The following is a 27,564-nucleotide window of genomic DNA, read 5'->3' on the forward strand; positions in this document are numbered from 1 at the left end:
GCTCCCTCCTGTGCTCCCGGCCGGCCTCCGCGCCCCGCCTGCTCGCCGCCCGGCCTGCCCCTCCCGCGCCGCTCCCGGCGCCCGGCCGCTCCCCGCGGGCTCCGCTTCCGCCGCCCAAACTTTTCTCCCGCGCGTCTCCCCGCGGCTGCCGCCTGCCCGCGCGCCCGCCCCGCGCATGGGTGCCCCGCCGCAGGGGGCCTGACCCCCGCCTCCCGGTCCGCCCGCCGCGCCATGGCGGCCCGCGCGCCCCCCGCCGCACCTGCGGCCGACGAGCCGGGGGGTCCGGGCGGCCCCCCGCGCAGGAAGAAGTCCCGCTCCGGCGCGTCCGGCCTCCGGCGCGCCTTCAGCTGGCTGCGGGGCAAGCGGCGCAAGAAGAAGGCGGCGGGGGCCGAGGGCGCCGAACCGGCCGCCCCCCGGGCCAAGAAGGCTGACGACAAGGCCAGGAGGGCCAAGGGTAAAGGCCGAGGTAAGGCGGCCGGGCACCTGGGCTGCGCGCCGGGCGGCGCCGAGGGTGCGGCCAGGGTGGCTCAGCCAGGGGTCCGCGGCGCGTTGGAGGGGTGAGCCTCTAGGCACTGGGGCGGGGTGGGGGGGAGCGAAGAGCCCGGGGCTCAGCCCGAGCACCCCCGTTCTGCGCGCCCCACCCCGCCAGCATCGCCAAGAGTCAGCCCGGCCCCGTTCTGGAGAGAAGGGACCCCCGGCTGGGGCAGGAATCTCCTGGTTTAAGCAGGAAGTGCTGGCAATCTGGCTCTTGGGACGGTGAGGCAGTCCCCCTCCCCCAGGCTCACCCAGGTTCTGCCCTCTGCTGAGTCAGGGGGTCAGAGACTTGGCTCTGGCCTGGGGCCCATGGGAGAGGCAAGTGGCCTTGCGTCTCTGGTGGGGCTTCCTCCAGGTCTGGAAGGTCAACTGCACTCAAAAGGTGTTTCAGCCCCACAAAGGACCCAACGTGGGGCATAGCATGCTTTAGGTTCTTAACTGTGTTAGCTTTTCCCACCTGGCTCCCCTCACCACTCCCCTGGGCCAAACCGCAAACATCCACCTCCTGGGGTGGTGAGCTCACGGATGAGAATGAACCATGGCGCCCCTCCCCATCACTCCTTCCCCCAGGCCTGGTAGAAACATGCCAGTGTTGGAAGCGTGCTTACAGATGGGGGAAACTGAGGCCCAAATTAACGGAGAAGCTGTATCTGGGCTGTGATGGGTACTTAAAACACAACAGCCAATTCCCTGTCTATGGGCTCTCTGGCCTGATGGATGGGCAGCCTGAGGGGAGGTGGGGGGGGGGGCGGATGGCTGACTTGGCTCATCCCTGCTGGGGTCACTTTTCTTTCGGGCACTTGCTTGGTTCTTTTCTCATTTCCCCCCTCTGTTTCTGTCTCCCGTTTGAGGGGTAGGGCATGAGTCTCTGCAAGAGGGTGGGGCTCCCTTGGGGCTTGCCTTGCTCCGAAGTCTACCTTCCCTGTGGCTCCTGCTGCAGTGCCAGAGGTGAGGAAATGGCGGTGTGTGCGGGCCCATCCCATCTGTGTTTACCCTCCCAGTGTCCTTTAACCACCTCCTCTGCAGGAGAATTAGAAGGAACATTTGAGGGGTCAGGAAGAGGGTGAAAAGCCTCTTGTGTGATTGCATCCGGCCTGATCTTCCTTTTGGATGAGGGCCCTGCTCCCCTTTGGCCCAGGCACAAATAGAAGTCAGGGTGCTGGGGCAGGGATGGCTGGGCCAAGCCCTGAGGGAGGGTTTGGGCGAAGGGTGTTTCCAAGGGCTCTGTACTCCCAACTGGATGCCCGAGTCTGTCCTAAGGCTGTCCCACTGGGATTCGGTCTGAAGTCATCCCCCTCTCAAGAGGGCTTGGGTCAGAATTGCAGCAGGATGGATTGTGGTCAGACTGTGAGGATTGGAGATAGAAAGCTAGTGGTGTACCCCAGGGAAGTGGACCCCTTTCCCCAGAGACCAGCCTGGAGGCAGGGGCTGGGAAAGCTGATCCTATAAGTCCCTGCTCCAACCTCCTGGGGTATATCTGTCATTGCTTCAGTGGCTAGGCCTCCCCCTGCGTTGTGTTTGGTATCCAGTAGCACTGGGCTTTCTGGGCAGCAGTCGGCCTGATTTGAGCTCACGTGCATGGGAAACACCTCCCTGCCCCTGGCTGTTGTTTCCCCAGGTCTGGGGGTGGCCCTGGGTATGACTGGAGGAAGTCCTGCTCCATTTTGCTCCAGCCTCCTATTATTCCAATTGTTTCCTTGTCACCTGCCTGGCCCAACTTCTTTTCTGTTTATGAAGACAAATGAATCCAATCTCTCTAATCTCCACTGGCACTGCTGATCAGGAAGGGGAAGCCCAAAGAAGGCTTAACTATTTCTGGGGAAAATGTTCAGAATGGAGACTGGGGAAAATGGGAAGGAGGAATATACGGAAAATTCTTGAGAGGTTAGGAGCTTTTGCTGGGAAGCTCCCCCATCCCAGTCTCTGAACCAGAGACCCAGAGATGCAGGTCATGGCTCCCCTAATCTGACTCCACTACAGTTAAGATGGGGAAACTGAGCTTAGAGTAGAATTTTGAGCACTTGTCTTCCAGGACTGCCCTGCACAGACTTAGAAAGAAAAGAGAGGAAATCTGACAATTATTGATTATTCTGAATGTGCCAGGAGCCCTTTATCCATTATCTCATTTGAGCCCATTTGCAGATGAAAAAATATTTGAGGCTCAGTGACAGTGAGTGCTGAATTTGCCCAAACTCGGATTTGAACTCAAACCATCTGCCTCTCCAACCGGTACCGTTTTCATAAATAAGACATACAGGTGGGACATAGACCAGGGGTAAGGCTTAAAGATCTTTTCATCCAACCCATTCTACAGAAGGGAAAAGGTCCAGAGAGAAATAAGGGAAGTTGACAGAGTGGGAGGAGTATGAGAGTCAGGCAAATAAGAGTCCAGATCCTGGCTCAGTTGCTCGCAAGCCCTGTGATGTTGGGCAGCAACTTCTCTGTGGTCCCACTGATTCCATTACTGGCTCAGGGAAGACAGGGGACCTTCTCACAGGGGTGACCCTCTGGTTGGACGTTGCCTTGGTGGGTTTGTGACTCCAAGATTTCTGTCTCTGTACGATTCTCAAAAGAGGGGACGTGAAAATTTTGCGAAAGTGAAGTCACCACAAAAATGCAAAGGGTTGCTATTAATCACCTGAGCTCTAAGGACCCAGTCTGGAGAGAATAGGCTCAGGGCTGACAGGACAACTCTGCTGCCCCTCCCAGGCTATGTGACACCAGCAGATTATTAAACCCCTCTAAGCCTCAGTTTCCTTATCTGTAAAACAGGGATAATAAATCCTGGCTTTACAGGGGTGTTTCAGGGACCCAATTAGATAACAGCCATGCAAGTGCTTTGTGAAGCTGTGGAGAAAGGTCTAGAGGCTAGCAAGTTTCTGCAGTTGTAATGCTGAGGACTTGGACATTAGCTGATCCATGTTTGGAAATCCACTCTTGGTTACGCCTCAGATACCCATGGTGGTAGTGGTGATGATGATTGAGGCGGGAGCCACAGAAAGAATCTTACCTCTGCCCAACAAGAGGACTCAGGCATAAGAAAAAGTAAACAAATAAGAGGCCATATTTTCCAGAAATATCACCTGGACTCCAGACAAGTATGTGGGGAGGAAGTGTTTCTGGGACAGATGCCAGGACTGGAGCCCAAATAGATAATCAGGGGAGGCTCTCTGCAGGAGGTGAGAAGCGTAGAAGAGCAGGGTGCTGGCGAACTTGAAGAAGTAACAAGAAGGCTGCTCTCTGGCAGACCCCGGCTGGGCATCTTTATGAGTGTTTTCCCTTGTCCTCACAACAGCCTGAGAGGTGGGCAGTTATTACCATTTATAGGGGAGAAAATAGGTCACTCGGCTTCATTCATTTGAAAAAGACCTATCCTTTACTATGTAGTGTCAGGCACTGTTCAGGGTAACGTGGATACCTGGGACAAGACAGGCAAGGTCCCCACCTGCATGGAATGACAGAAGCACTCAGTCGGCCTCCAGAGGCCACACTCTCCAAACAAAACAGTATGAGGCTGGGTGTGTTTCTGACTCTGGAGAGGAGTACATAGGAGGATGTAGCCCTCCCGAAGAAGGTTACTCGCGGGCAGTGGACAGTGGCCGGGTGGGGAGTGGGATCATTCTTGGGATCAGAGTTAGAGGACTTCAGTACTCAAAGAATTCAGGAGCCACCTTGCCGAGTCCAGCAGACTTCACCTGAAGAACTCTGGCCACTCACTCAGGGAGAACTGCCCTTGGTGTGGGGTTGTGGAGAGACTCCTGAGTTTGAGTTGTGCTCTGTACACGTTCTGTGGCACCCCATGGTGGGCCACACATGCCCCGTCATGACAAAGATGGGGTTTCATGGCCTCTGACAGCCTCTCTGGCTCTAGAATTCTGGTTTAAGGATGGGCTGGGGCCATGAGGGTGGGAGCTATGCTCAGGAAAGGAGAGGCTGCCTTTTGGCCGGTCATGTACAAGACATTGGGACTGAGTGGCCTAGATATTATAGTAAGGAGGGCCAGGAGAATAGTGTGAACAATGCCATCTCTCTCTGCTGAGGAAGGGGCCTGAGGAGCTCCAAAACAAAGTCAGGACCCTAAGGCACTTTGGGTAATGGACACTTTGCCTATCTAAGGACAGGAGAGTGTCTGTTTGCTTTTCAGTAAACACTCTATGTATTTCCACATTGCATGTGCCGTCTCCCCTACTTAGGGTGTGCATATCTTCACTTCTCTATCCACTGAACTCCTGCTCATCTCTCAAGGCCTGGCACCAGTGTTCTCATCTCTGTGATGGCCCCCAGGGAACTTACTGCCTCCAGACTAGAACAGGGTGCTTAAGGGATTTGGAATTGGACAGTATATGTTTTTCTGGCCACCTTCTTGGGTAGGACATCTCAGTGTCCTTAGCCTGGGGCCTGGACCAATTTGTTAGGGGTAGGTTTCTCTTTGCTGTGGGATACGGCCAATGGGGGAGTGACTTCCTTAGAGGAATCTGGGACCACCTCCTCCAGGCCCCTGTGAAGGGATGGGCATTATCTGCCTTGGGTCCAGATGGGAGAGGGTGCCTCACTATTGTATTTCAAAATATTGATTAAGTATTTAATATTGGGTAATAAGTACCTATACTATGTGCCTGGCATTGTTCTGGGGATGAATGAGAGACAAGGTCCCAGTCCTCATGAACCTCACAATCTGAGGGAGGAACCAGACATGGAATAGGTAATGAAGGGTCAAGAAGTGTGACAAAGGAGGGAAGCACAGTGATCCCAGGGGAGATTAGGGACGGCTTCCCAGAGGAGGTGACATGTAAACAAAAATGGAAGGATGAAAGGAAGCTGGGGTTGAGGGATTTGCAGTGCTGGAATCAGGCAAGGCGCCTGCAAGGAGCTGGGGCCAGCTGCCTCTCTGGGTTCTGTGGGTTGCAGGAATCACCATACCTCATAATTTTGAACACCCTGAGGGCAGGACTGGGTTGATGGTCCTTTCCCTCTGCACTGCCCAGCACAGGGCCTGGTGCAAAGTGGCTTTGGGTAATAGCTAGGTGATCTGATATGGGCCCCAGAGCATGGGCATCTGTGGATCCTAGATGCTCAGAGTTGATGGCCTGAGATGCTGCAGGCTGCCATAATGGCACATACAGATGGGCAGCTGAGGCCCAGAGGACGAAGTGTCTTGCTCAAGGTCACACAGCCAGCCAGCATTAAAGGTGGAGCAGGAACCCTCACCTGCCAGGCTGACCTTAGCTTCCCTACTCCTTTGTTCAGACTTCAAATGGAAAATCCAGCCCCAGAGAGGTGCCTCTACCAGGAGTGGGATGAGATGAGCAGGAAGCTGAGTCCAAGAAGGGCTCCACCCCCTCCCTTACCTCCAACACCTTCAGGGGCTCATTCCAGCTGCCTCTCCCTCTCCCTCCTGATGGAGGCCTCAAATCCCCACCCATGGCACACATCCCAGTGTTCTGGAAATCCCCTTCAGGCTAGGATGGGCCCTCCCCCCACTATTCTGTCCATCTCCTGCCCCTGAAGCAGGGCTGGCAGCAAAGTTTGCTGAACTGGGGTGGCTAAGCCCTGTGGCCAGAAAAATCTACACTCTTGTCAGAAAAGGACAGAGGGAGAGCCTCCCCTTACCCAGCTGTCCCCTGGAAATCCCCGTCTCCCCAAACCTCAAAGCTGCCTCAGCTGCTCCTGGCCTGTCACATGCCCATGAAAACTAATGAGAGGAGGCATTGTATATTGTTTGGGCCACCGTGATGGTGGTGGGGCAGGGAGAGCAGGTATCCACACCTCCACCTTCTGTCAACATACCAGCATACCCCAGCATACCCCACGGCCACCTCTAGGCCCTTGGCTGACTTGGGGGAGGAAGTAAGCTGGAAGCAGGTTGGAAGCAGCTACTATGGGCCGGAGGGGTGGAATCGCTGTTGGGTCTCTCCCATTAGTATACTCCACTGTCTCTGTGCTTTTGTGTTTACTGCCCCCAGGGGCTGGTTCATCAAGGGTTGTCAGCCCTACTCACAAGGTGCCCAGCCCTGTGATTGGCATGGAGGGGAGACAGACACAGCTCAGCTTGCAAAGGGTTTAACCCCCAAATTTTCTGGCAAAGTGCATAATTCCCAGGAAGCTGCTGCTGGGGTCTGCTCCCTGTCTGCTTAGGACACCCCTCTCCTCCAAGCCTCTAGCTAGGTGAGGTCTTCACCATGGTTCAAGAGAGTCACCAGGTGCTCAGCCCAGTGTTGTGGTTTCTAGGAGTTCTGGTCTTCCATACCAGCTACGTCTTCCCACAGTCCTACCCCAGGCTCTCTCATGCTCTTGGCTGTGGGCAGTACTATTTCTCCAGGATCCTGGAGCAAGCACAGCCTCTGTAGTGAAAGAACATAAGACTGGGACTCTCCTGCCGGTGCCTCTTCACCTTTCCCAGTACTTAAGTGACATCATCACCACCTTCCTCCGCGTCAGCGGGCCAGCCCCACCGTCTCTGCCTCCACCAGGTCCTGTTCAACACCGCACAGCAGACGTGCTGCGTGCCCGACACTGTGCTGCGTTTGGGGTTGCTGAGAGGAGGGAGGCGATCAGTGTCCCCGAGGAACTTGTTTTCTGGTTGGAAAGGGAGATACCACAACAAGCTGTTGTCTCGAGACGAGTGTTGGAATGGTGTTGCAGAGGGTGCTGGGGGGCCGTGAGGTGTGATCAGTTCTATCAGAGTGCAGCACTAGTGCCTGTGGGAGCACAGAGGGCTGAGCTGGGGGAGGAGGGCTGCAAGGAAGACTTCCTGGAGGAAGAGACTGTCCAGCGGGATCTTGAAGAAAATGGGGAATCTTCCAGGCAAAGGTGGAAGAGGAAGAAGCATGTGGGAAGGCTTGGAGGTGTGTATGGGTGTGTGTGTGGCAAGCAGTTTTGTGCAGCTGGAGCTCTGATGAGGGGTGTGGTGGGAGATGAGTTGACCTGGGGGCAGGGCAGTTACTGCAAAGCCTCCTGCAAAGGCCAAGGCACCTGCTACACTCCAGACTTTGAAGTTCTTTGCATACACCCTTGCTCAGCTTATGTCAAGAGATCTGGACGCTACCCTTGAGTGTTCTCTTTGCTCCTTCATACCACCTTTCTCCTTTATGGGCCCCATCTGTAAATTAGGGGAATTGGGCTAGCAGATACTCCGAGGTCTCCCAGCTTTGATGCCAGGACCCTCTTCTCTGCAAAGCGGGAACCTGGTGCACACATCTTGGTATATAGTGTATGCGTGATGAGTGGATGAATAAAATATAACCCCTCGGGGACTGCACTGTTGTTAATCGCAAACTCTTAGCAAGGCATGGACCTGAAGGAGGGTGGGGCTTGACTCCCCAATTTTGCAGGGAGGGACAGGGTGCCCTGGAGCCACTGGGCATAAGAGGCAGCTTGGTGCAGTGGACAGGCTTACCCAGGTGGCAGAAAGGATGAGCAATATGGGGATTAGAACTGAAGGCTCTGGACTTCTAGCCCAGCAGTCTCTCTGCTACACCATGCTGCCCCTAGTAGGAGAGACAGGGCAGAGCAATGGTAAAGGAGAGTCACTGCCTAGGCTGCTGAGCCCTGGGCACAAGGGCGTTTGTGAGGACACAGAGGTGAGGATAGCGTGGCGGCCTGGAAGGTTTTTAGAAGAGGTGAAGCGAGGCCTAGGTTTGAAAGATGAAGACTTGTATAAGGGGAGATGAGTGGGGGGCACACAGACATGAGTGGCCTCACATGTTTACCTATACACTCCATTACTTACACTCACAGACACAATGTGACAGAGCCTGCCACAGTTACGTAGGTGGGTACACAAAAGCGCATATCCAGATGTTTGAAAACAGACTCAGTGATATGGATAGATGCACATGGATGTTTACACAGAGGAACCCACACGTTCAGGGTCACAGATATGTACACAGGTACACAACTACACAGCCACATTCAAGCATACAGTTACCAATGCCCAATTACATGCCCTCCTTCAAGGTTATGCAGAGGCACAGATAAACAGTAGGGGTAGTAGCATGGATCAGCGGATATTGGAGTCAGTCTGGGTTTGAGTCCTAGCTCTGTAGCTTACTGATGTTTGACTTTGGGCTAGTCATCTGACTTCATGGAACCCCTATTTCCCCATCTGTAAAACGGGGATGATAAAACTACCTACCTTATAAAATTGTTCTGTGGCATGAAAGCAGTTTATCAGAGTGCCTAGCACATAGTAAGCGCTATATAAAAGGATGCTGTTATTGAAACACTATTAAGACAGAAATACAGTCAGATCGATACATGTGTACACACAGGCACAGAGACAGGAGATACACACACAGACACGTGACACTCACGGGGTGGTGGCTGGTGGGCCCCAGCAGCAGCGGGGCTCCGGACCCCCCTTGTCTGGAGACCTGGCCCTCGTTCTCTGGGCGCCACTGCAGTCCTCAGAGAGGCGGCTGCTGGGCTGAGAGAGCTGGCGACCCGCCTGCCCCACCTGGACACACCGGCCTTTCCCGAGCGCTCTGGGTGGGGTGGCTCAGCTGGTCTCCCAGGTCCCGGGAGGGGTGGAGCCTACGGGACGCGCGCCAGGCCCCGCCCCTCCACCGTCCCCGCCCCCGGCCCGGCCATTGGCCGCAAAGCCTGGAGGCGTGGCTGAGCTGGGGCTGGGGGCGCCTGCGGTGGCCGCCCGCGCGTCTCTCTGCTTCCCTCCCGGGGCTGCGGGCCCGGCGGCCGGGCTGGTTGGGCTGCGCTAGGGTTTCCGCGCCGGCTCCCGCGCCCGCCATGGGCAACTCACACCACAAGAGGAAGGCCCCCAGCGGCCCCCGGGCCCGCAGCTTCTGGCGGTTCGGGCGGTCGGCGAAGCGGCCGGCAGGTAGGGGCCGGGGGTGGGGGCGGGGCAGGCGGGGAGGAGGGTCTCCCTGCCGCAGCCGCCGCCACCGCTGCTGCCCCCTCCCGGGGCTTGGTGGGTGTGAGTGTGGGGGGCCGGGAATCCCCCGCACAGACCCCACCCCTCACATGCGCAAAGAGACACGCGTACATGCGAATACCCACGGGCGGGCACACGTCCATGTTCACAATTTACACAGTCACACACAACACCCACTCAAATGTACGGACATGCAGACGCAAAATCGCATACACGTTTACACCCACAGCGTCGTTGTAGAACGCACAGACCCTGAGACAGGTACATACACCTAGGTATACGGTTTACACAGCCACAGGAATTATACCACACGCGCAGATTCGCACACTCGCACACACACATCAGTCATGTAGGTACAGTTGCCCAGCGTCTTAGGCACATAGATGTACCCACGGGTTCAGAACTGCACAACCAACCAGACTCCCACACTCAGGCTCAAAGACCGACCCTAAGGCACTTTTACACACACACACACACACACACACACACACACACACATACACACACACTCACACTTGTTAGCCCCCAACGGGCTGAAAGTTTGCAGGAGGGACGGGAGACAAAGGTGCAGGAGAGAAGCAGGAAACCAGGGGGCTGGAGACTATGGGCCGCCTCCGTTTGACGTGATTGGGAGTTGGACTGGTTCTTTGGGCTCTCTCCCCACCCCCATCTGCGTCGCCGCTGCCTGTCGTCCCCCTTCCCCCTACCCGCGGTTCCCGTGGTCGCTGCCGCATGTCCCCCTTTCAGTGCAGCCACCGAGCTGGAACGCAGCCCTTCCCGGCGTGCTGCGGGATCCCTCCGCGGGTCACATTCCAGCCTCCAAGTGGGGGGTGGGTGGAGGGGGAGAATGGAGAAGGCTTCCAACTCTAGGGTTGGGAGATAGGATTCCTGGTTTTCCCCAGCAGGTGCGACAGTTCAGGGTATCCCCCAGAGTCCCAAGGGTTGCTGGAGGAGGGGCTGTTGAGGGTGGCCAGTTCCCTTACCTGGTGAATCCAGAGATGGGGTAGGGGCTCGGGGTTAGATCTGCTTTTCCCCCTGAGGAAGATAAGGGGATCTCCAACAGAGGCAGGTATTCCTTCTGGCCTTTGGGAGTGGAAGAATCTTGGAGAAGGTGGGGTGGGGTTCCTTTGGCTGTGGTGGGAGAATCCACCCATGTCTTCCCAGGGTGGCCCACATTCCTAGAGGTTCTGAAATGAGCCTGATGATCTCATCCCTCCACACGGGGGCAGGGGGTGACAGATAGAACCTGTGCTGGGAATTGGGGGGTCTGGATTTTCAGTGTGACTCTGGTATGGGCTCTGGTGACCTTGAGCAGATTGCTTTCACTCCTCTGGACCTCCTGGCTCCCACGGAAGGGCCTGTCTGTGAAATAAGGGGGGCATAGCTTAGGCGACTTCTGGGACCCTTACGGTTCTGTCTAGCCATTTTATGGATAGAGAAGGTGGGCTTGTCTAAGGTCATGTGCTAGTAGCGGTTTGAAGAATAACAGTGATGATCAAAATAACAGTAGGAAAAGGGTTAATTATGTTCTGGTAGACTCTGAGGATTCCTCAGAAAGTGGATTGATGAGAGACTCCAGGACCCTCCAGTAGTCTCCCTGTCCCAGCAATCCTGAAATCCATCTGACCACCTGTCTCTCTTAGATCCTGCACCAAGGGGTGGGGCTGGGGCTCTTCCCCGGCTTTCCCGTGGCCACTCTAATCTGATGGTTTCCTGAGAACCAACTGTGGGTGCTGACTTGTGACCATTTGTGGTAGGAGAGAGAGGGAGATGAGAGGACTAGGTTTACAGTCTCTTGCCCACTAGTCCCTGTGCTCTTACAGCTCCTGCTGCAACTCAGGCACCAACCAGGCTTTAAGGTGGTCCTAAGAAACCAGAAAGCAATGTCAAGACAACAGAGAAGTAAGTGTGGGGGCTGAGGAATATTCAGAAGGCTTTTGGGTTGGGGCTAGTTTTAGAAAACTGGAGAGATGGTCTTAATTTGGCCTTCGAAGAAACTACAGGGTTGGAGGGAGTCCTGATTGTTGATTAAATGAGAGAGAGATGACCAGGGATGCTCTTCAGCTCTGGGAAATGGCCATGAACAAAGGCAAGAGTTGAACCTGAGCATGGAGGCTGGAGAGAAAACTGGTTGAGGCTTCTTCCTTGTGCCTGGGAAGAGAAATTCCATTGTGAATGCAAACTTCAATCCCTTTGGTTTTACTTGTGCTGAGGATTGTTAAGGCTTCCTCAGCCTGGGCCTCTGCCCAGGTATGGGACTGGGGTTTGAGTACTTATCCATTTGATTCGTTTGTGAGAGGATGAGGGAAATGATGCAAGGCAAGCAGAGAGGGCAGGAGTCTGTAGACCATAGGGAGCCAGTGAAGGTGTTTGAGCAAGGGAGGAGCCTATGAAAGTGTTGTGTTGGGAAGATGGCGCCAGAACAGGGCAGGTGCAGGCAGGACAGGTTGGGGGGTGGAGCAGTGAGAGTGGAAGCTCAAGAGAGCAGTCTGGAGGCTGTTGCAGTAATCCAGGGGAGAGGTGGTGAGGTGAGGGCTAGGGACAGGGTGGGGGCTGTGGGAGTGGAGAGGAGTGGCAGTTGCAGACACACCGAGGAGGAGGCAGCAGAAGTGATAGGACCTGGGATTAATCAGATGTTGGGCGTATGGGCCAGAGAGGGCTGTGGAGGCTTAATGCTCCAGGCTGCTTTGCTGGGGGGGTTGGTGACAGAGATAATAACTCAGAGATAAAAATGAGGTTCTGTGCTAAACCCTTTCGTCAGTTAATTCATTTGTCCCCCAACAGGTATAGAAATAAGCTAGAAGCCATTATCCTTCCCATTTTACAGATGAGGAAGCTGGAGCTTAGAGAAGTGAAGTCACTTGCCCAGGGCCACTCAGCAAGGAGGTAGCTTTGAGATTCAAACTCAAGCCTATCAAATTTTAAAGACTGTGCCCTTAATCAGTTTAGGAATAGATGGGTTCCTTCTTATGATTGAGGGGCCTGCAGGTCCTCTGGGCAAAGAAAGCCCGAGGCCCTGGGGGTTTGGGGAGCACAAGTGGAGGAAGCACTGTGGGAGAGGGGCAGGGGTTGAGGACAGCACCGAAGCCCCCCAAGGGCTCAGAGAGGGAGCAGGTGAGAAATGGAAGGAGAACTGAGATTCAAGGAATGGCTGGTCCATTGGATCAATGCCCTTGGATGAAAGGGAATGGTAAGGGTGGACAGGGAGAGGCCTTCTCACTGCTGGAAAGATACTAACCTGCTGGGATTGTTTGGCCTTGGATCTCAGGAATCCAACCACACCCCCGTCCCTCCCCAGGCCCACTGGCGTCTGGTCTTGGGAAGTTTGGGGGATTGGTGAAAGATGTGAATTGGGAGTCCGGGAGCATCCCCCACCATACCACCCTCCTCTTTTTTTTTTTTTTTTAATTTTTTAACATTTATTTATTTTTGAGAGAGAGAGAGACTGAACATGAGTGGGGGCAAGGGGCAGAGAGAGGGAGACTCTGAAGAGGGAGACTCTGAGCTGTCAGCACAGAGCCCGATGCCAGGCTTGAACCCAAGAACCGGGAGATCATGACCTAAGCCAAAGTCGGATGCTTAACTGACTGATCCACCCAGATGCCCCTGATCCTCCTCTTTTTCCCAGACCTTGTACTGTCAGGTTTATACACAGCCACCCCCTTCCCCTGCCCCCGTGGGATTTATTGTTTCCATCTTGCTGATCGGGAGATTGAGGGAATAGACTAAGTCATTGGGGGAGTCAGACCACCTGGAATTCCTTTCATCTCTCCCCCTGCCTCTGTACTTGGAGCACCAGGGGTCTTTGGTAGGTCCCGCAGCTGGGAAAAGTCCTGTTCCTCTTACTCACCTACCCCCCAGCTTCTCCCTACATCTCCTCCCCCTTCCTGGGAGAGATTGTGACCAACAGTGTGTCTGGACTTGGTTGTGGAAGCCTTGGGCTTGCAGACAAGGGGCTGGCCCAGCCCTCTCTGGTCGCAGGGATCACCCCCCGCCCCCGCTGCTGCCCCAGGCCCTGACCCAAAGTGGGGGACACTACCCTCCTAGGGGCAGAGCCCACATGCTAAGGGACCTTTAGAGATCATTTCTCCAACCCTCCCATCTCACAGATGAAGAAACTGAGGCTCGGAAAAGGGCACGTACTGGCTCAGCATCATGCTGCAATTGAGGGGCAGTGAGAGCTCAAACCTTGAGGCTCTTGACTCCCAGGGCCCTGGGGTCTCTGGTCTGGGCTTGGAATTCCCTTCCCTCCCAAACAGGAGGATTAGGACTAAGTCACTGAGGAGCTGATAGGGAACTCTTGTTAAAGTGTCCCTTATCAGGCTTTATCTTAATAATGGTCCTTAAGGCCACTTGGGATTTGAAGAGAGCTCCGGAAGTGGGTGGGAGTGGAGGCCTCTGGTGGCATGGGAAGAACAGGATTTTGCAGCCAGTCAGAGCTGGGTTCACACACCCTGAGTCTGCCAGTTACTAGCTGTGTGACCTTAGGTAAGTCACTGACCCTGAGGGAGTGCCTCTGTATGGCAAGGGGGATTTAGTGAGATCATGTGTGTCTCAATCAGTTGGTACTATCAATACATGTGAGTTTATTATCCTGTTACCAGTAGAAAGGCGGAGGGGCCTGAGAGAGACCTTTATCCACCCCTACACCCTGGAGAGGCAGAAGCTCCCTTGAGGACCACACTTTGTGCTTACACTTGGTTGTGTGGCTTTGGCTTTCCCAGCTACTCCATGAGGTAGGTGTTGGTCCTTTACAGATGAGATTGAGGCCCAGAGAGGCTGATTCATTTGTCCAAGGCCTCTAATCCAGGCTTCCTGATTCCCAGGCTTTTCCCCTCTTGACTTCATCGTGGCTGCCTCTCTGCCATATATAAGGTAGGGATAATTGTGCCTTGAAGGAACAAAGGAAAGGGTTTTTGGAAATTGAGACTCGCACCCTGGCCCAGAGAGATTATTATGTCATTGTCAGGAGCAGATACTGACCCGGAAACTCATTATGACATTTATTAATATTATTGTAGCTAATTCCTCCCTGCACTACTGCTGGTTCCTGCAGCCGCCTGAGGCATGGGATCCTCCTCTCCTTGTTGGGGCACTCCCTGCCCCCCCATATTTATCTTAAAACCGGCCTGTCAGCTCTGCAGCTCTGCTCTAGGGCGGGGCTTCCCACTGAGGGGAGAGAGGAGGGGGATTTCCCTTCTGCAGAAGTGGGGTGCAGAGCTCCCCCTCTTTGGGCAGGGACTGAGGCTGCATGCAGCCCCCCTGATCCCTTAACTTCTTCGGACTTAGGACCATTGCAGTGTTTGGAGTGAGACCCAAGTTCCAGTGTGGGGTCAGCCACTTCCTGGTTGAGTGACCTTGAGCAAGTCACTTTCCCTGGAGCCTCCTTGTGCTCTTTGTGAAAAGGGAAGTCAGACATACCTTTCAGGTTTTTTGTTAGGTGTTCTGTGAGACTGAAAAGAAAGAGAAACTTCCACGTGAAGGTTTTTGTTATACTCATTTCCCTTTGTCTTGGAGAATAAAATCTCCATACGTTCTGGGTTCTGCTCCTGTTGGAAGGCCCTGGGTTGTTCACCAGTACAGAGGGGCTTAGGACCTCTGAACACCCTGAATCCTGGCTCCCGGGCCTGGCCAGTGGTCAAATGTGGTGAGGGAGCGGGGTCAGGCCCAGGCCTGGAGGGCTCCAGCTCCTGAGTAAGGCCACCTGGGCAGCTGTTCCCTCCCCCCCTCATTCCTCTCCCCTGAGTCAGGCCTGCCTGGCTGTGGGCGCGCCACCACCCCCGCCCCTTGCTCTGGAATGGGGCAGGTTGAGGCCTCACCCCATGGAGGATGTTGCCAAGACAGTGTGTACGCATGCGCACAAATGTGCCCTTGGCCTTGGGGGTTGGGGGCTCCCTCCCCCTTTCTTCCCTGTCCCCAAGCTCAGGAAAGCCCCACAGTGGTGGGTACATGCACCTGCCTTTGTGTACACACAGCCACCTGGCTGGGCCCTGCGTGAGTCTGCGGTCCTGCTCCTGTGTGAGGACACGGACTAGGGTGGCCTGGGTGTGCTTTGTGGACGTGGTCCTGCGAGCACCCACCTGTGTGTGGGGGGGGCCCAGTGGGACATTTTGGAGGTGCAGGCGCACATACTTCTGCTGGTTGGACTATATCTGAGCTCACGAACTTGCATGTGTGCTTCCTGGTGTGCCCTTCATGTTAGGGGGTGTGGCCGAGAGCAAGGTGTCTTCTCTGATCCAGGAAGCTTCCTTCCTCTGGCAGGTGGGGGAGGAGGGGAGGCGGAGGCTGCAGGCTGAGCCAGGAGCTTCAGCCCCAGGCTGCACCTCTGGACTGTGCCAGGGCAGAAGGCTCTAAATACAGCCTTGGGCAAGGTCCTTCCACTCTCTGGGCCTCAGTTTCTTTGTGAGGTCCCTGCCCTCCACTGGAGACTCTGGTTGCTGAGCTCCGCCCTAAGCAAGTCACAGGTGTGTGGACCCAAGCCTTGCCTTGCCTTGCTTTGCTTTGCCTTGCCTTGCGAGGCTCAGAGAGGCCTCAGGCTATGGCCAAGCGGTGGGTGTGGGGGGAGGGGTGTTGCTGGAGCAACCAGATGTTATCAAGTGTGAGAGCCTTGGATCCTCTGGGACTTTGCAGCTGTGGCCCTGACTGCCAGCTTGGGCCTGAGACCTTGAGCTGATGTTCCCCCATGCCCTGAGTGGAGCTCAGCCCTGAGTTTCCTTGGTTAGTGGGTAGCTGAGGATGACTGTGTCCTGTGTGGGTAAAGGCTTCAGTTTTGGAGCCAGCCAGGGCTTGGGAAGTCACCTAGCTCTCGGAGCCTCACAGGTCCATGATCAACAATGGGAGAGAATCCTCGAGAACCTGCCTCCAAGGGCTATTTTAAGATCCATGAGGGCAGAGACTGCCTTCCCCCAGCACCTGGCATTAATCACCCTAAAGTAATGAGGCCTATTGCTCTTCTCAGTCTGAGCGGGACTAATAAGGGGGCAGGTGAGTCTGGCCTAAGAGAGGGAAGAGGGGAGGCTGTGGCCAAGAAACTTCGAATTTCTGGGGATGAGAGGGTCCCTCAGCCCTTGTTCAGAGGGGAGATCGGGTTTGTAGCTGGCATGGCAGACAGAGCATAGCTTTTGGATTCCAGTTGTCCTGAGTGCAAATACCACCTTGCCCTTTCCCAGCTTGCCCCTTCTAGCCTCCATTGCGTCATCTGTAAAATGGGGACAAAAGGGCCTATTTCCAGGATGCCTGGGTGGCACAGTTGGTTAAGTGTCCAACTCTTGATTTCCGCTCAGGTCATGATCTCGAGGTCGTGAGGTCCTGAGGTCAAGCCCCGCATTGGGCTCCGCACTGGGCTCAGAGCCTGCCCAAGATTCTTTGTCCCACTCCCTCTGCCCCTTCCCAACTATGACAGCATTTTTTCGGTCTCTCAAAAAAAAAGTGCCCACTTCTTAGGATTGTTGTTTAGATTGAAGTGATTTGTGGATTTACATACTATCCAGCTGCATAAAAGTTTGTTTTCTAGAGAGCAAGGGCTCATCCTCTGAGTGGTCTGAGAGGTGGGGCAGCGAATGGGGAAGGGGCTGCAGAGGGGTCTTGCAGCATGAGAGCCACTGTGAATTCTTAGATCCTTAGGGGCTCAGAGAGAAAGGTGTGGTGAGAGAGGGGTGTCCTGAGGTTAAGTTTGGGGGACAGCACTTCACAGACTTTCTCTTCCACCTTCTCGGCTACTCTTTTTGGAGTTGCCCAGGGTATCTCTTAACACTGTTCCTACCCAGTTTAACCTTCATTATTGACCTCCTGGGGCTCTTTGAATAAAAGCCAGACTCTGCCATGGCCTACCGGGCCCCACCTCGACCTGGCTCCTGTCATTCTCTCCCTTGCTCACCGTATTTCAGCCCCACTGGCCTCCTTTCTATTCTGGGAGACACCCCCCCCCCCCCCACTCCTGCCTCAAGGCTGACACTTCCTCTTGCTTCTGTCCCTAGGGCTCTGTGCCCAGCACTTGCCCTGGCGGGCTCCTCCTCCTTCGAGTCTTGGTTCCAATGTCCTTTCCTTAGAGAGACTTTCCTTGATGCCTCTTATAGGCACCCCCTTCTCTATCATAGCTTCCCAGTCTTCACTAATCTAAAATTATATTGTTAGTCTACCTCATTCATGTATTCATCAAATGTTTATTGAACTCACAGTATGTGACAGGCACTGATTTAGATGCTAGGGATGTACTGGTGACCAAGACAAAATTCTCCATTTGCTATAGCTGTCAATACTAGCTCGATAAATACTGCTGATTGAATGAATGGGTACAACTGTCTTATAAAGAGGACTTATTGGCCTTGTTTCCATATGAGGTCATGACTTGTGTGTGATGGAGCTGGATTTGAACTTGAGCCCGACTTCCCTCCGGTTCCCTCCTCCCACCTTCCACTTTTACTGCCCTTAGCTGTGAGCTGGTTTCTTGGCTAGTTCTGTTCTCCCTACCTGGTGATTCATCAGAGTCACCAAGTCATAGAGTGAGGCCAGTGGGAAGGATCCTGGGCTGGAAGAGCAGGAGGGGGACGATGAAGCCTACCTCTGCTGTGTGACCTTGGATAGTTCATAGTGCTTCTCTGGGCTGCTTCCACCTGACCAAAGTGGGAAGAAAGTCCCGAACATACACAGGAGGAGTTGTTCCCACCGGCCACTGTGTTTCTGCTCTGGGCATCTCCCTGGCTTCCTAGTACTGTGTCCTGGGCTGTGTCCCAGCGGCTTTCGCCGGTGAACTTGCCATCACAGGCAGTTCTGGGCTGCCTGGCTGCTCCACCTCTGAGTTCCTTCCCCAGGGAATTACCCTCACCAGCCAGGAGGACTTGGGGATCATGCCAAGTGTAGTTTAGTGGCTGTTCCACCCACCATCTGGCAGCTGGGACCCCTGCCATAGCTCTGGCCCCTGACGGTTTAGTAAAGGACTTGGGGACGGGTTAATGGTCTGCTCCTGGGACTGAGTGTCTTCAGCCCTGCTAGTCATACTCTCCACCAGAGCCAAGCATCTGCAGACTCGGGGCCTCAGTTTCCCCATGAGAATCTGGGATGGTTCTTGCTACGGCACTCCACTTGAGGGGCGGGGTCGGTGGGTGGGCGGGACCAGTGGCGCAGGTGGGAGGAGGACCTGGAGAGCAGCCCCTCCCCCTCCCCTGCCTGGCGCTGGCTCTGCAGCTGGGCGGGCGACTCGCACCACTCGGTGCTGGGTTACGGTGAAGGCGGCGCCCGGCGCTCCGGAGAGGTCGGAATAGGGGACGGCCCGAGTGGCGCCCGCAGTCATGGTGGTGTTCCTGGGCCGCCGCCTTCCGGTGCTCCTCGGGCTCTTTAAGAAGAAGGGTGAGTGGGTGTGGCTGGGGGGGGGGGAAAGAAGGACCCCGACACCTCCATTTGCCAGAGCCTTCTGTAAAAAGGGGATCAAAGCCGGGGAAGGCTAATGGGTGGGGGATGGGGGGCAGTAATGAGGCCAGACTACCCTGTCCTCCCCTGTGCCTTTGTCCAGCGGCTTTTCCGCTGCCTTTGTCTGGGCCCTGCTTGGGTTTGGGAGGATGGATCCAGATGTCTCTGACCTTGAAGTCTGCAGCCCTTGGGTGAGACTGCCTCCCTTCACGGGTACCCACACTGTACTGGGTACATCCCAGTACTTCAGTTCTGAGAGGCAGGGCACCCTCTTCCAGGTCAATCAGCATGTGTGGAAGGATGGGATGTGGGGAGCAGAGAAGAGAGAAAAGTAGTGCCCCTGGAATTTGGGGCGTGATCATTGAAACGTTGTTTAGAGGCCAAGGTGGGGCCCCTAGAGAAGTTTTGGAGTGCGCCTGCTTACTGCTTCTCTAGGAACTGGGCTTTGAGGCCTGGATTAAGACATGGGGGCCATGGTTTATCAGACTTTCGCCGGGGGTGGTGGGGGGGAGGCGGGCAAGCAAATGTCCTTGGTTGGAGTGTGGTCCAGGTATCCCCTCTGGGAACCTGGAGTTTAGTCTTGGCTCTGATTTGCTGGATGACCGTAGGCAAGGCCTTTCCGTCGATCTTGTTTCCCCAACTTGTAAAATGCAGGGATTAGGTGAGACTCATCGGGATTGTTGGGAGACTTAGGAGCTCTGACCTTGTAGGGTTCCTGCAGGTTCCCTGGGCAGGAGCTGGCTGTTGAAGAGTGGGCCAGGGAAGAAGAAATGGGCAGGTGTCTGAGCTGAAGACCCTCATCCTGGGGTGTGGCCCTTTAAAGGGCTTGTTTTGTTCCTGCCCCTCTCTACAAGGTGCTGCCAAGGTCACATGACCCTCCCAGCGCTTTTGCTTATGTTGTGGGTTCCATTTAAAAGGGGGGCTGGAGCTGCAAAGTGCTGACACAGCCCCCTATTCCCAGGATTAGATGACCAGCTTCCCCATGGGCGGGGCCTGTAACAGGATCCTTTGTAATGGATCCCTGGCTCCTTTGCACCAGGGGTTGGGGCCTCCAGGAGAGGGGGATGCCTGGGACTGTTCTCCCAAGAGAGGCTGGAGCTGCCTTGTCTGGGGCTAGAGGGGCCCGGAGGAGGGCCTTCTCCCCTCCCCTTCTTTCCTCTAAGGGATAGCCACATGGGTGAGTAGGGGACATAAGAGGCCATGTGCCTTATTTGTCCCTCCTACCAGGACTTCCTGGGAATTCTGGTTGTGACCTCTGAAAGCCCACACCCTTTCCTAGTGTCCCACAGTGTCTTCCTGGGCCTGGGCCAAGGGGGGTGTTTGAAAGGGGTGGTTTTTTTCTGTAAAGTAAAGCTCGGGGTGTGGAGACAAGACAGTGTATTTGCTACGGGCTATGTGTATACAGGGTGCCTTACATCGGTCCCTGTGTGACATGTGGATACACAGTCGTGTATGTACTTGGGTATTGTTTGTATATGTACAGAATGGGAACTGTAGCTGTTGTGTATAGACCTAGGGGCTGGCTGTGTTCTCTGGAGGCCCCTGTGTTCGATGTTGGTTCCCAGATGTGTTTATACTGGGATGCTGTTTGTGTATGTCCTGAAGCCTGTGGGTGTTGTGTGCATATATGGTGGGCTTGTGTGCCCTGGGTATGGGGAACTTTGTGTGGTGTGGGTGCTCAGATGTGTACTCTTGGGTACAGTTTGCATATGTGCATGGGGGCTGTGTGTATCGCGTGTATAACTCAGAACCGTGGGTTGTGTCTACAGATTGGGGGAAGCAGGCCTTGCATGTGTGTGCAGGGACCGTGTGCAGTCTTGGGACTGGGGTGTGTTGTGGTGGAGCCTGTGCATCCCCAGGCCTCACTTCTCTCCCTCCTCTGTTCCGCTAGGCTCTGCCAAGGCTGAGAGTGACAAACGTCTAAGTGTGGGGTCCGGCCAGGGGCCGGGGTCTGTAGTGGATGAGCACCAGGACAATGTCTTCTTCCCCAGTGGGCGACCGCCTCACCTCGAAGAGCTGCACACGCAGGCCCAGGAGGGGCTCCGTTCCCTCCAGCACCAAGGTAGCCTTCACTTCCCCTCTAGTATCCCTCTTAGCTCTCCAAGGTCAGGGACCTAGCCCGACACACCTTTCTGGTGTCTTCCAGAAAAACAGAAACTGAATAAAGGTGGTTGGGACCATGGAGACACCCAGAGCATCCAGGTGAGCTCTGCCCCCAGCTCAGTCCTGACTCTGCTTTTCCCTTCCTGCTGAATCTCTGGCAAGTATGGTCTTTGAACCCTTTTGGATCTCAGTTTCCTTTTTGTATCACGAAGGGCTGGACTAGATGACCCCTCAGGGCTAGTCCAGCTGACAACCCGCTCAGTGCTAGGTGAAGCTGGGGAGAATCCAAGTCAAAAGTTCCAAAGGGAAGCCCTGAAGAGGTGACAGCAGAGGCCCACGTAGGCCTCTGGGATGTCTGAGGCCAGGGCCTGATCTCCTTCTTCCCTCAACAGTCCTCCCGGATGGGGCCAGATGAAGACAGCATCTCTTTCTGCAGCCAGACCACATCCTACACGGCTGAGAGCTCCACAGCAGAGGACGCTCTCTCCATCCGCTCAGAGATGATCCAGCGCAAAGGTGTCTGCTCACCGGCCAGGATTCCCAGCGGGGGAGGGGGCAGTGGGCACTACCTCGGTCCCAGCACCTGCTCCTTGCCCCATTTCCTCTTCATCTGGCATTTCCCAAGGCTCTGTGAGTCAGTGAATCCAGGAAACACAGTATCCTGCGTTTTTCTTGGAGACTCACCATGCACATTGACTGCAAAGCAGGACAGTTAGGAGTCAGGAAACCTGGGTTTGAGCCTGGTGTTGCTGCTTCCCAGCTGTGTGACCTTGGGCCAACCCTTAACCACTCTGATCTTTGGTTTGATGTTCTATAAAAATGAGGTTAAGAGTACTTACATTATTGGAACGAGTGCCAAGTGTTCAGCATGCTAACACATAATAATTGTTCACTAAGTGGAAATTATCACTGGAAATGATCAGCCTTCTAGAAAAGAAGTGTTTAGCTTTGTTTAACCTAGCTTGGCCCACGCCTCCTTGATTATGGAAATCTTTTTTTGCAGAGCACTGATTAGTGATTCCACAGAAGTAGTGCTCTGCAAAATGTGTCCTGAGACCTGCTCTAACGGTTTCTCTCCCCTGGACTGGCCCCCAGGGTCCACCTTCCGACCCCATGACTCATTTTCCAAATCGTCCGGGAAGTCGGGGCGGCGAAGGCGCGAGAGGCGGAGCACGGTGCTGGGACTGCCGCAGCACGTGCAGAAGGAACTCGGTGAGCCTGGCGGGGAGGAGGGCAGCGGTGGTGAGTCGGGAGCTCTGGCTGAACCCTCCGCTGACCCCCCGGTCCTCCCTGTCCCTCGCAGGTCTGCGGAACGAGCGTGAGGCACCAGGTACCCCTCGGCCTCCTGGTCCTCGGGATGCCGTCCGCATCCCCACGGTGGATGGCCGTCCAGCGGGCCCGGCCTCAGAGACAGGGGCCCGGGTGTCCCTGCAGGCGCTGGAGGCACGGGCCCAGGCCGGTGCCGAGGCCGAGGCCATGCTGCAGCGCCACATCGACCGCGTCTACCGGGATGACACCCTCGTTGGGCGGTCCACAGGAGCCCGGCCCCCGCCAGTGACACGGCCCATGTCCTTAGCGGTGCCCGGACTGACAGGAGGGGCAGGGCCTCCAGAACCCCTGAGCCCAGCCATGTCCATCTCGCCCCAGGCCACCTACTTGTCAAAACTGATTCCGCATGCTGTCTTGCCGCCCACGGTGGACGTGGTGGCCCTGGGCCGCTGCAGCCTGCGCACACTGAGCCGCTGCAGCCTGCTGTCGGCCAGCCCGGCCTCTGTCCGCTCGCTGGGCCGCTTCTCCTCGGCCTCCAGCCCGCGGCCCCGCAGCCGCCATCCTTCCTCCTCCAGTGACACCTGGAGCCACTCTCAGTCCTCTGAGACCATCGTGTCTGATGGCTCTACCCTCTCCTCTAAGGGTGGCTCTGAGGGTCAGCCCGAGGGCTCTCTGGCTAGCAGTAGCGTGGCACCCCCTCCCCAGGGGGGCAGTGGGAGGGGCTCTCCCAGCGGGGGCAGCACGGCCGAGGCCTCCGACACTGTCAGCGTTCGGAGCAGTGGGCAGCTGTCCGGCCGGAGCGTGTCCCTCCGTAAGCTGAAGAGGCCCCCCCCACCTCCCCGCCGGACCTACTCACTCCATCAGCGGGGCTCAGCAGCACCCGACGGGCCCTTGGGGTTGCCGCCCAGGCCTGAGCGGAAGCAGCAGCAACAGCTGCCTCGGCCACCCACCACTGGTGGGGCAGAAGGGACGGGGGCAGCTCCGTGTCCCTCCAACTCAGCAGGCACCTGGGTGCCTGGCTTGTCTCCAGGTGGCTCCCGGCGTCCCCCGCGCTCCCCAGAACGGACGCTCTCACCCTCCAGTGGGTACTCGAGCCAAAGTGGTACTCCTACCCTCCCTCCTAAGGGTCTAACAGGGGCCCCTGCTTCCCCAGGCAAGGCCCAACCCCCTAAACCAGAACGTGTCACTTCCCTTCGTTCCCCTGGGGCCTCTGTCTCTTCTTCCCTCACGTCTCTATGTTCCTCATCCTCTGACCCAGCCCCCTCAGACCGGTCTGGTACACAGATGTCGACTGCCCTGGGTGACAGGTTTGCCATACCTCCTCACCCCAAGGTGCCCGCCCCTTTCTCCCCACCCCCTTCCAAGTCCAAGAGTCCTAAACAAGCTGCCCCCGCTCCTGCCACTCCTGCTGTGGTCCCCGGGCCGGTCTCTACTGCTGATGTGAGTCCCGAGCCCCCACCAACTCCGCAGACCTCCCTGACCCCGCCACAGGAGTCCCCCAGTGCCTCCAAAGACCAGTCACCCCCACCGTCCCCACCCCCATCTTATCATCCTCCCCCCCCACCCACTAAGAAGCCTGAGGTCGTTGAGGCCCCATCTGCCCCAGAGACTGCTGAGGAGCCCCTCCAAGACCCCAACTGGCCCCCACCCCCGCCTCCTGCACCGGAGGTGCAGGACCTTTCCATGGCTGACTTCCCCCCACCTGAGGAGGCCTTTTTCTCTGTGGCTGGCCCTGAGCCTGCAGGCCCTTCAGGCCCCCCAGAGCCTGTTAGATCCCTGGCTGCTTCATCCTTCTCAGTTGCTGTCTCTTCCCAGAGCCAGCTTCACGGTTCCCCAGACCCTCCTCCGGCTCCACCAGCCCCACCTCCAGCTGGTTCTGTCTCGGGGCTTTTGGCCAAGCTCCCACGGAAGGAACCGGTGGGCTGCAGCAAAGGCAGCGGGGTTCCCAGGGAGGATGCTGGCGCACCCCTGGTCACGCCCTCACTCCTGCAGATGGTTCGGCTGCGCTCTGTGGGCGCTCCTGCGGCTGCTGCAACCCCGGCCTCCGGGCCGTCAGCCCCCCAGAAGCCGCTACGAAGGGCCCTGTCAGGGCGGGCCAGCCCAGCGCCTGCCCCCTCCTCAGGGCTCCATGCTGCTGTCCAACTCAAGGCCTCCGGTCTGGCTGCCAGCAAGGACCCTGCGAGTGCCCAGCCCAATGGACCGCCTGAGGTGGAGCCACGGTCTCCCCAGTCCCTTGCCTCTATGGCCAGCTTCATATTCTCCAGGGGCACCAAGAAGCTGCAGCTGGAGAGGCCAGTGTCCCCTGAGACCCAGGCTGACCTCCAGCGGAATCTGGTGGCCGAACTTCGGAACATCTCAGAGCAGTGGCCACCCCAAGCCCCAAAGAAGCCACCTAAAGCTCCCCCACCCGTGGCTCGCAAGCCCTCTGTGGGAGTCCCGCCATCCACCTCGCCCAGCTTTCCTCGGGCTGAGTCCCTTACTGCTCCTCCCACCAACGGGCTCCATGCTGAAGACAGGACTAAGGGGGAGCTGGCGGAGAATGGAAGTGTCATGCAGCTGGTGGGCCTGGAGGAGCAGAAGCTGGGCCCACCTGGCTCAGGTACGGTGGGTGGGGGTGGGGGTGGGTCCCCATCACTGGTGTTGGGAAGCAGGTGTCTGAAGTCCCACTACTGGGAATTTGTTACTGGATCTTTAAGATTTCCCTGGTCTCAGGCTGCCTGGGAAGGGTGAGCGATCACCGTTGATAAGCTAGTGAAGGAGCATGGTATGTAGGGCTTTGAAGTCAGACCTACTGAGTTTGAACTCCAACTTTGCCATTTTATCTACCCATCCTGGCCTTAAGTTCCTCACCATAAAGTGCAGGGCAGTGATGCCTACATTAGCATGTCAGAGGTATTGTTTGTAACACATCTAGCTGGTGCTGCTGGCATCGGTCAGTTGAGGAGGTGAGGATGTGCCTTGGGCTCTTAGTAGCCAGAACTAAGCCAAGAGGCCCCTTGCTGAATGTCCCTTCTTTTCCCCCTGCCGCAGACCCACAGAAAGAGCTGGTCTGACCGCCAGGCACCTCACTGGCACGGCTGACCCATCCCAGGAATACAATCTCAGGGACCTGAGCAGCTCCAAGGATGAGACGATACGGCAGACACTTAACCTAGTAGAGAGGATGCCTGCAGCCTTAACGTTCACAGCCTTCGATATTTATGCAAGCCTGGTGTTGATCCTGCCCTCCAAGTCATCCAGCTCATGCCTTTTCCTCCCTGGATGGATTCCCCTCTGGCAGCTGCTGCTTGTCTTGGCCTTAGCCTCATCTTGAAGGAGGTAGCTGGTGGGAGTGGGTGGCTGCGCCCCCTGCTGGCCCTGAGGCCACACGGTTGGGAGGAGAGCGCCTCACGTGAATTTTTCCTCCCCCCCCCCCGCCCCCCCGTGTCCAAATCATGCACATACTGTAGTCCAGAATCAAAGCACTTTTGACAAGTGGCTGCATGTCCATCCTCCAGGGCCCATGAAGCCTCATTCTAAGGGCCTGTTTACATGGCGGCAGCATCAGTCCCCGGTAGCCAGCCCATAGCTGGGACCAGTCTGCTCCCTCCGATCCAGTTTGCTCATTTCCTAGTTCTTGGAGGTGGGCGAGTCATTGTATTCCCACAGGTTTCTCCAGGCTGGAGGTAGGAGCGGGGCTGTGGAATTCCAAAGCACAAAAGGGGCAGCAGGGGTTAGCCTTCCTGTGCCTCAACTGACCACCAACCACCTGCCTTCCAGTTCTGCCAGGTGCTCCATGCAGGGGACGAGAAGTGGGGACTGCCTGGGCCCAAATGAGGGAGGCGGTGGGAGGGAGAAGAAGAGAGGAGGTCCACAGGCTCTGTCCTCAGAGAGTGGGAGGACAGAACAGGGAGGCCTCTCAGCGGGCACTTGGTAATGCCAAGCATCTGCCCCTTGTTTCACTTGATCAGGTTGGGGTGGGCAGGCAGACACAACGCTTCAGAGGCAGGAGCCCATGGGCTGTGGCGAAGCTGTGTCCCCTTCAGCTGTGCAGGAAGCCCTGAGGGAGGCGGGTGGAGGGTCTGGCCAGGGGAGCGCTTATTTGGGCAGTGGGCCCAGACCTGGCCCTACAGATTACATTCTCTGACCTTTCTCTTTACTCGGTGCATGTTCTTTCTGCAGCTGCCTTTCAGCACAGGTGGTTTCACTGGGGGGAGCTGACGCTGAGTGACAAGGATGGGAAGGAAGCCAAAGGTGCATTCTATTCCAGACTCTTCCCTAGTCAGTGAAGGGGGTTCAGTGCTCCTAGGGAGCAGGCTGGGCGATTGCCCCCTGGCCATCAGCTTCTGCTACTGAGGTCTCCTCTAGGAATTTTAATGACCTATTTTCAGCCTGTGCCTCCTATCTAGGTAAGCTGGCTTCCCCACTGGCCCCGGTGCCTCCCTTCACAGTAGTGTGACTGCCACCAGGGCCACCCCTTCTGGCCTGATCCTCTTTCCTCAACAGTGACTTGGGCTTGAGGAACCTCACTTTCAGCTGCTTCTGTGGAGAGGCTGAACCCCTCCCAGAACCAGAGCTGGGAACACAGGGGATGTGGTACGAGAGCCCAGGTTCCTGGGGCCCTCCCTCACTGCGGTCTTCTCCCTGTGGCTGTAAACCAAGGTTTCCCTTGCCCTTTGGGTAATGGAGAGCGGCTGCTGGGTACATGTCGCACCTGTCCAGTGAGCCGGGGAAAGAGGAGAGTCAGGATGCACTGCTTTGCTCAGAGCTCCTGACCAGCCCCCTGGGAACCAAGACCAGGCCAAAGCCTCCACGAAAGAAACCTGGCCCTGGCAGCAGCCTTGGAGCTGTTGGAGATGGAGATGGGAGGGAGCCCAACTTCTGTGTCTCTTCCCCGCCCCCCCCCCCTTCCCCCCCAACGTTACTTGAGCTCCTTATCCTCAGTTAGAATCTTCTGAGCTTGTTTCCCCACTGGGTGGGACAGAGTACAAAGGAGAAGGGAGGATCTAGAAGAGGCAACCCTTCTTTGTCCTCTGGGGTAAATGAGCTTGACCTAGTGCAAATGGAGAGACCAAAAGCCTCTGATTTTTAATTTCCATAAAAATGTTAGAGAGAGAGAAGTATATATATATATTTCTTTAAATTTTTGAGTCTTTGATATGTCTATACAAACAAATCCATTCCCTCTGCCCTGAAGCCTGAGTGAGACACATGAAAGAGCTGTGTGTGTGTGTTTCATTCAAAGGTGTTAATTAAATGATTAAAACGTGGCTGTGGTTTGCTGTTTCTTAATGGAGGGACAGGGTGGTGGTCTGGGCCCACTATTATGAGAGAATGTTCTTTCTGCCTCCTGTAAGCACTGGACCCCAAAGTGGGCCTCTTCTGCT

At 56.1% G+C, this 27,564-nt stretch overlaps 1 protein-coding gene across 3 annotated transcripts; it reads left to right on the top strand.

Moving 5' to 3' along the window:
• Nucleotides 1-231: 231 nt before the first annotated feature.
• Nucleotides 232-27,458, top strand: KIAA1522 (KIAA1522 ortholog). 3 transcript variants are annotated; one of them, XM_042954127.1, is made up of 7 exons: nt 232-466; nt 20,718-20,888; nt 20,973-21,028; nt 21,322-21,445; nt 22,025-22,141; nt 22,233-24,797; nt 25,229-27,458. In XM_042954127.1, exons 1-7 carry the CDS (start codon nt 232-234, stop codon nt 25,249-25,251), a joined length of 3,291 nt encoding a protein of 1,096 aa, XP_042810061.1. In that variant the 3' UTR covers nt 25,252-27,458. The 3 variants fall into 3 exon arrangements, with proteins under 3 accessions (XP_042810061.1, XP_042810062.1, XP_042810063.1); XM_042954128.1 differs by lacking the exon at nt 232-466 and adding an exon at nt 9,262-9,367; XM_042954129.1 differs by lacking the exon at nt 232-466 and adding an exon at nt 18,652-18,766.
• The last annotated feature ends 106 nt before the right edge of the window (nt 27,459-27,564 follow it).

This window comes from Panthera leo, chromosome C1, assembly GCF_018350215.1.
Source record: "Panthera leo isolate Ple1 chromosome C1, P.leo_Ple1_pat1.1, whole genome shotgun sequence".
Classification (NCBI taxonomy): Eukaryota; Metazoa; Chordata; class Mammalia; order Carnivora; family Felidae; genus Panthera; species Panthera leo.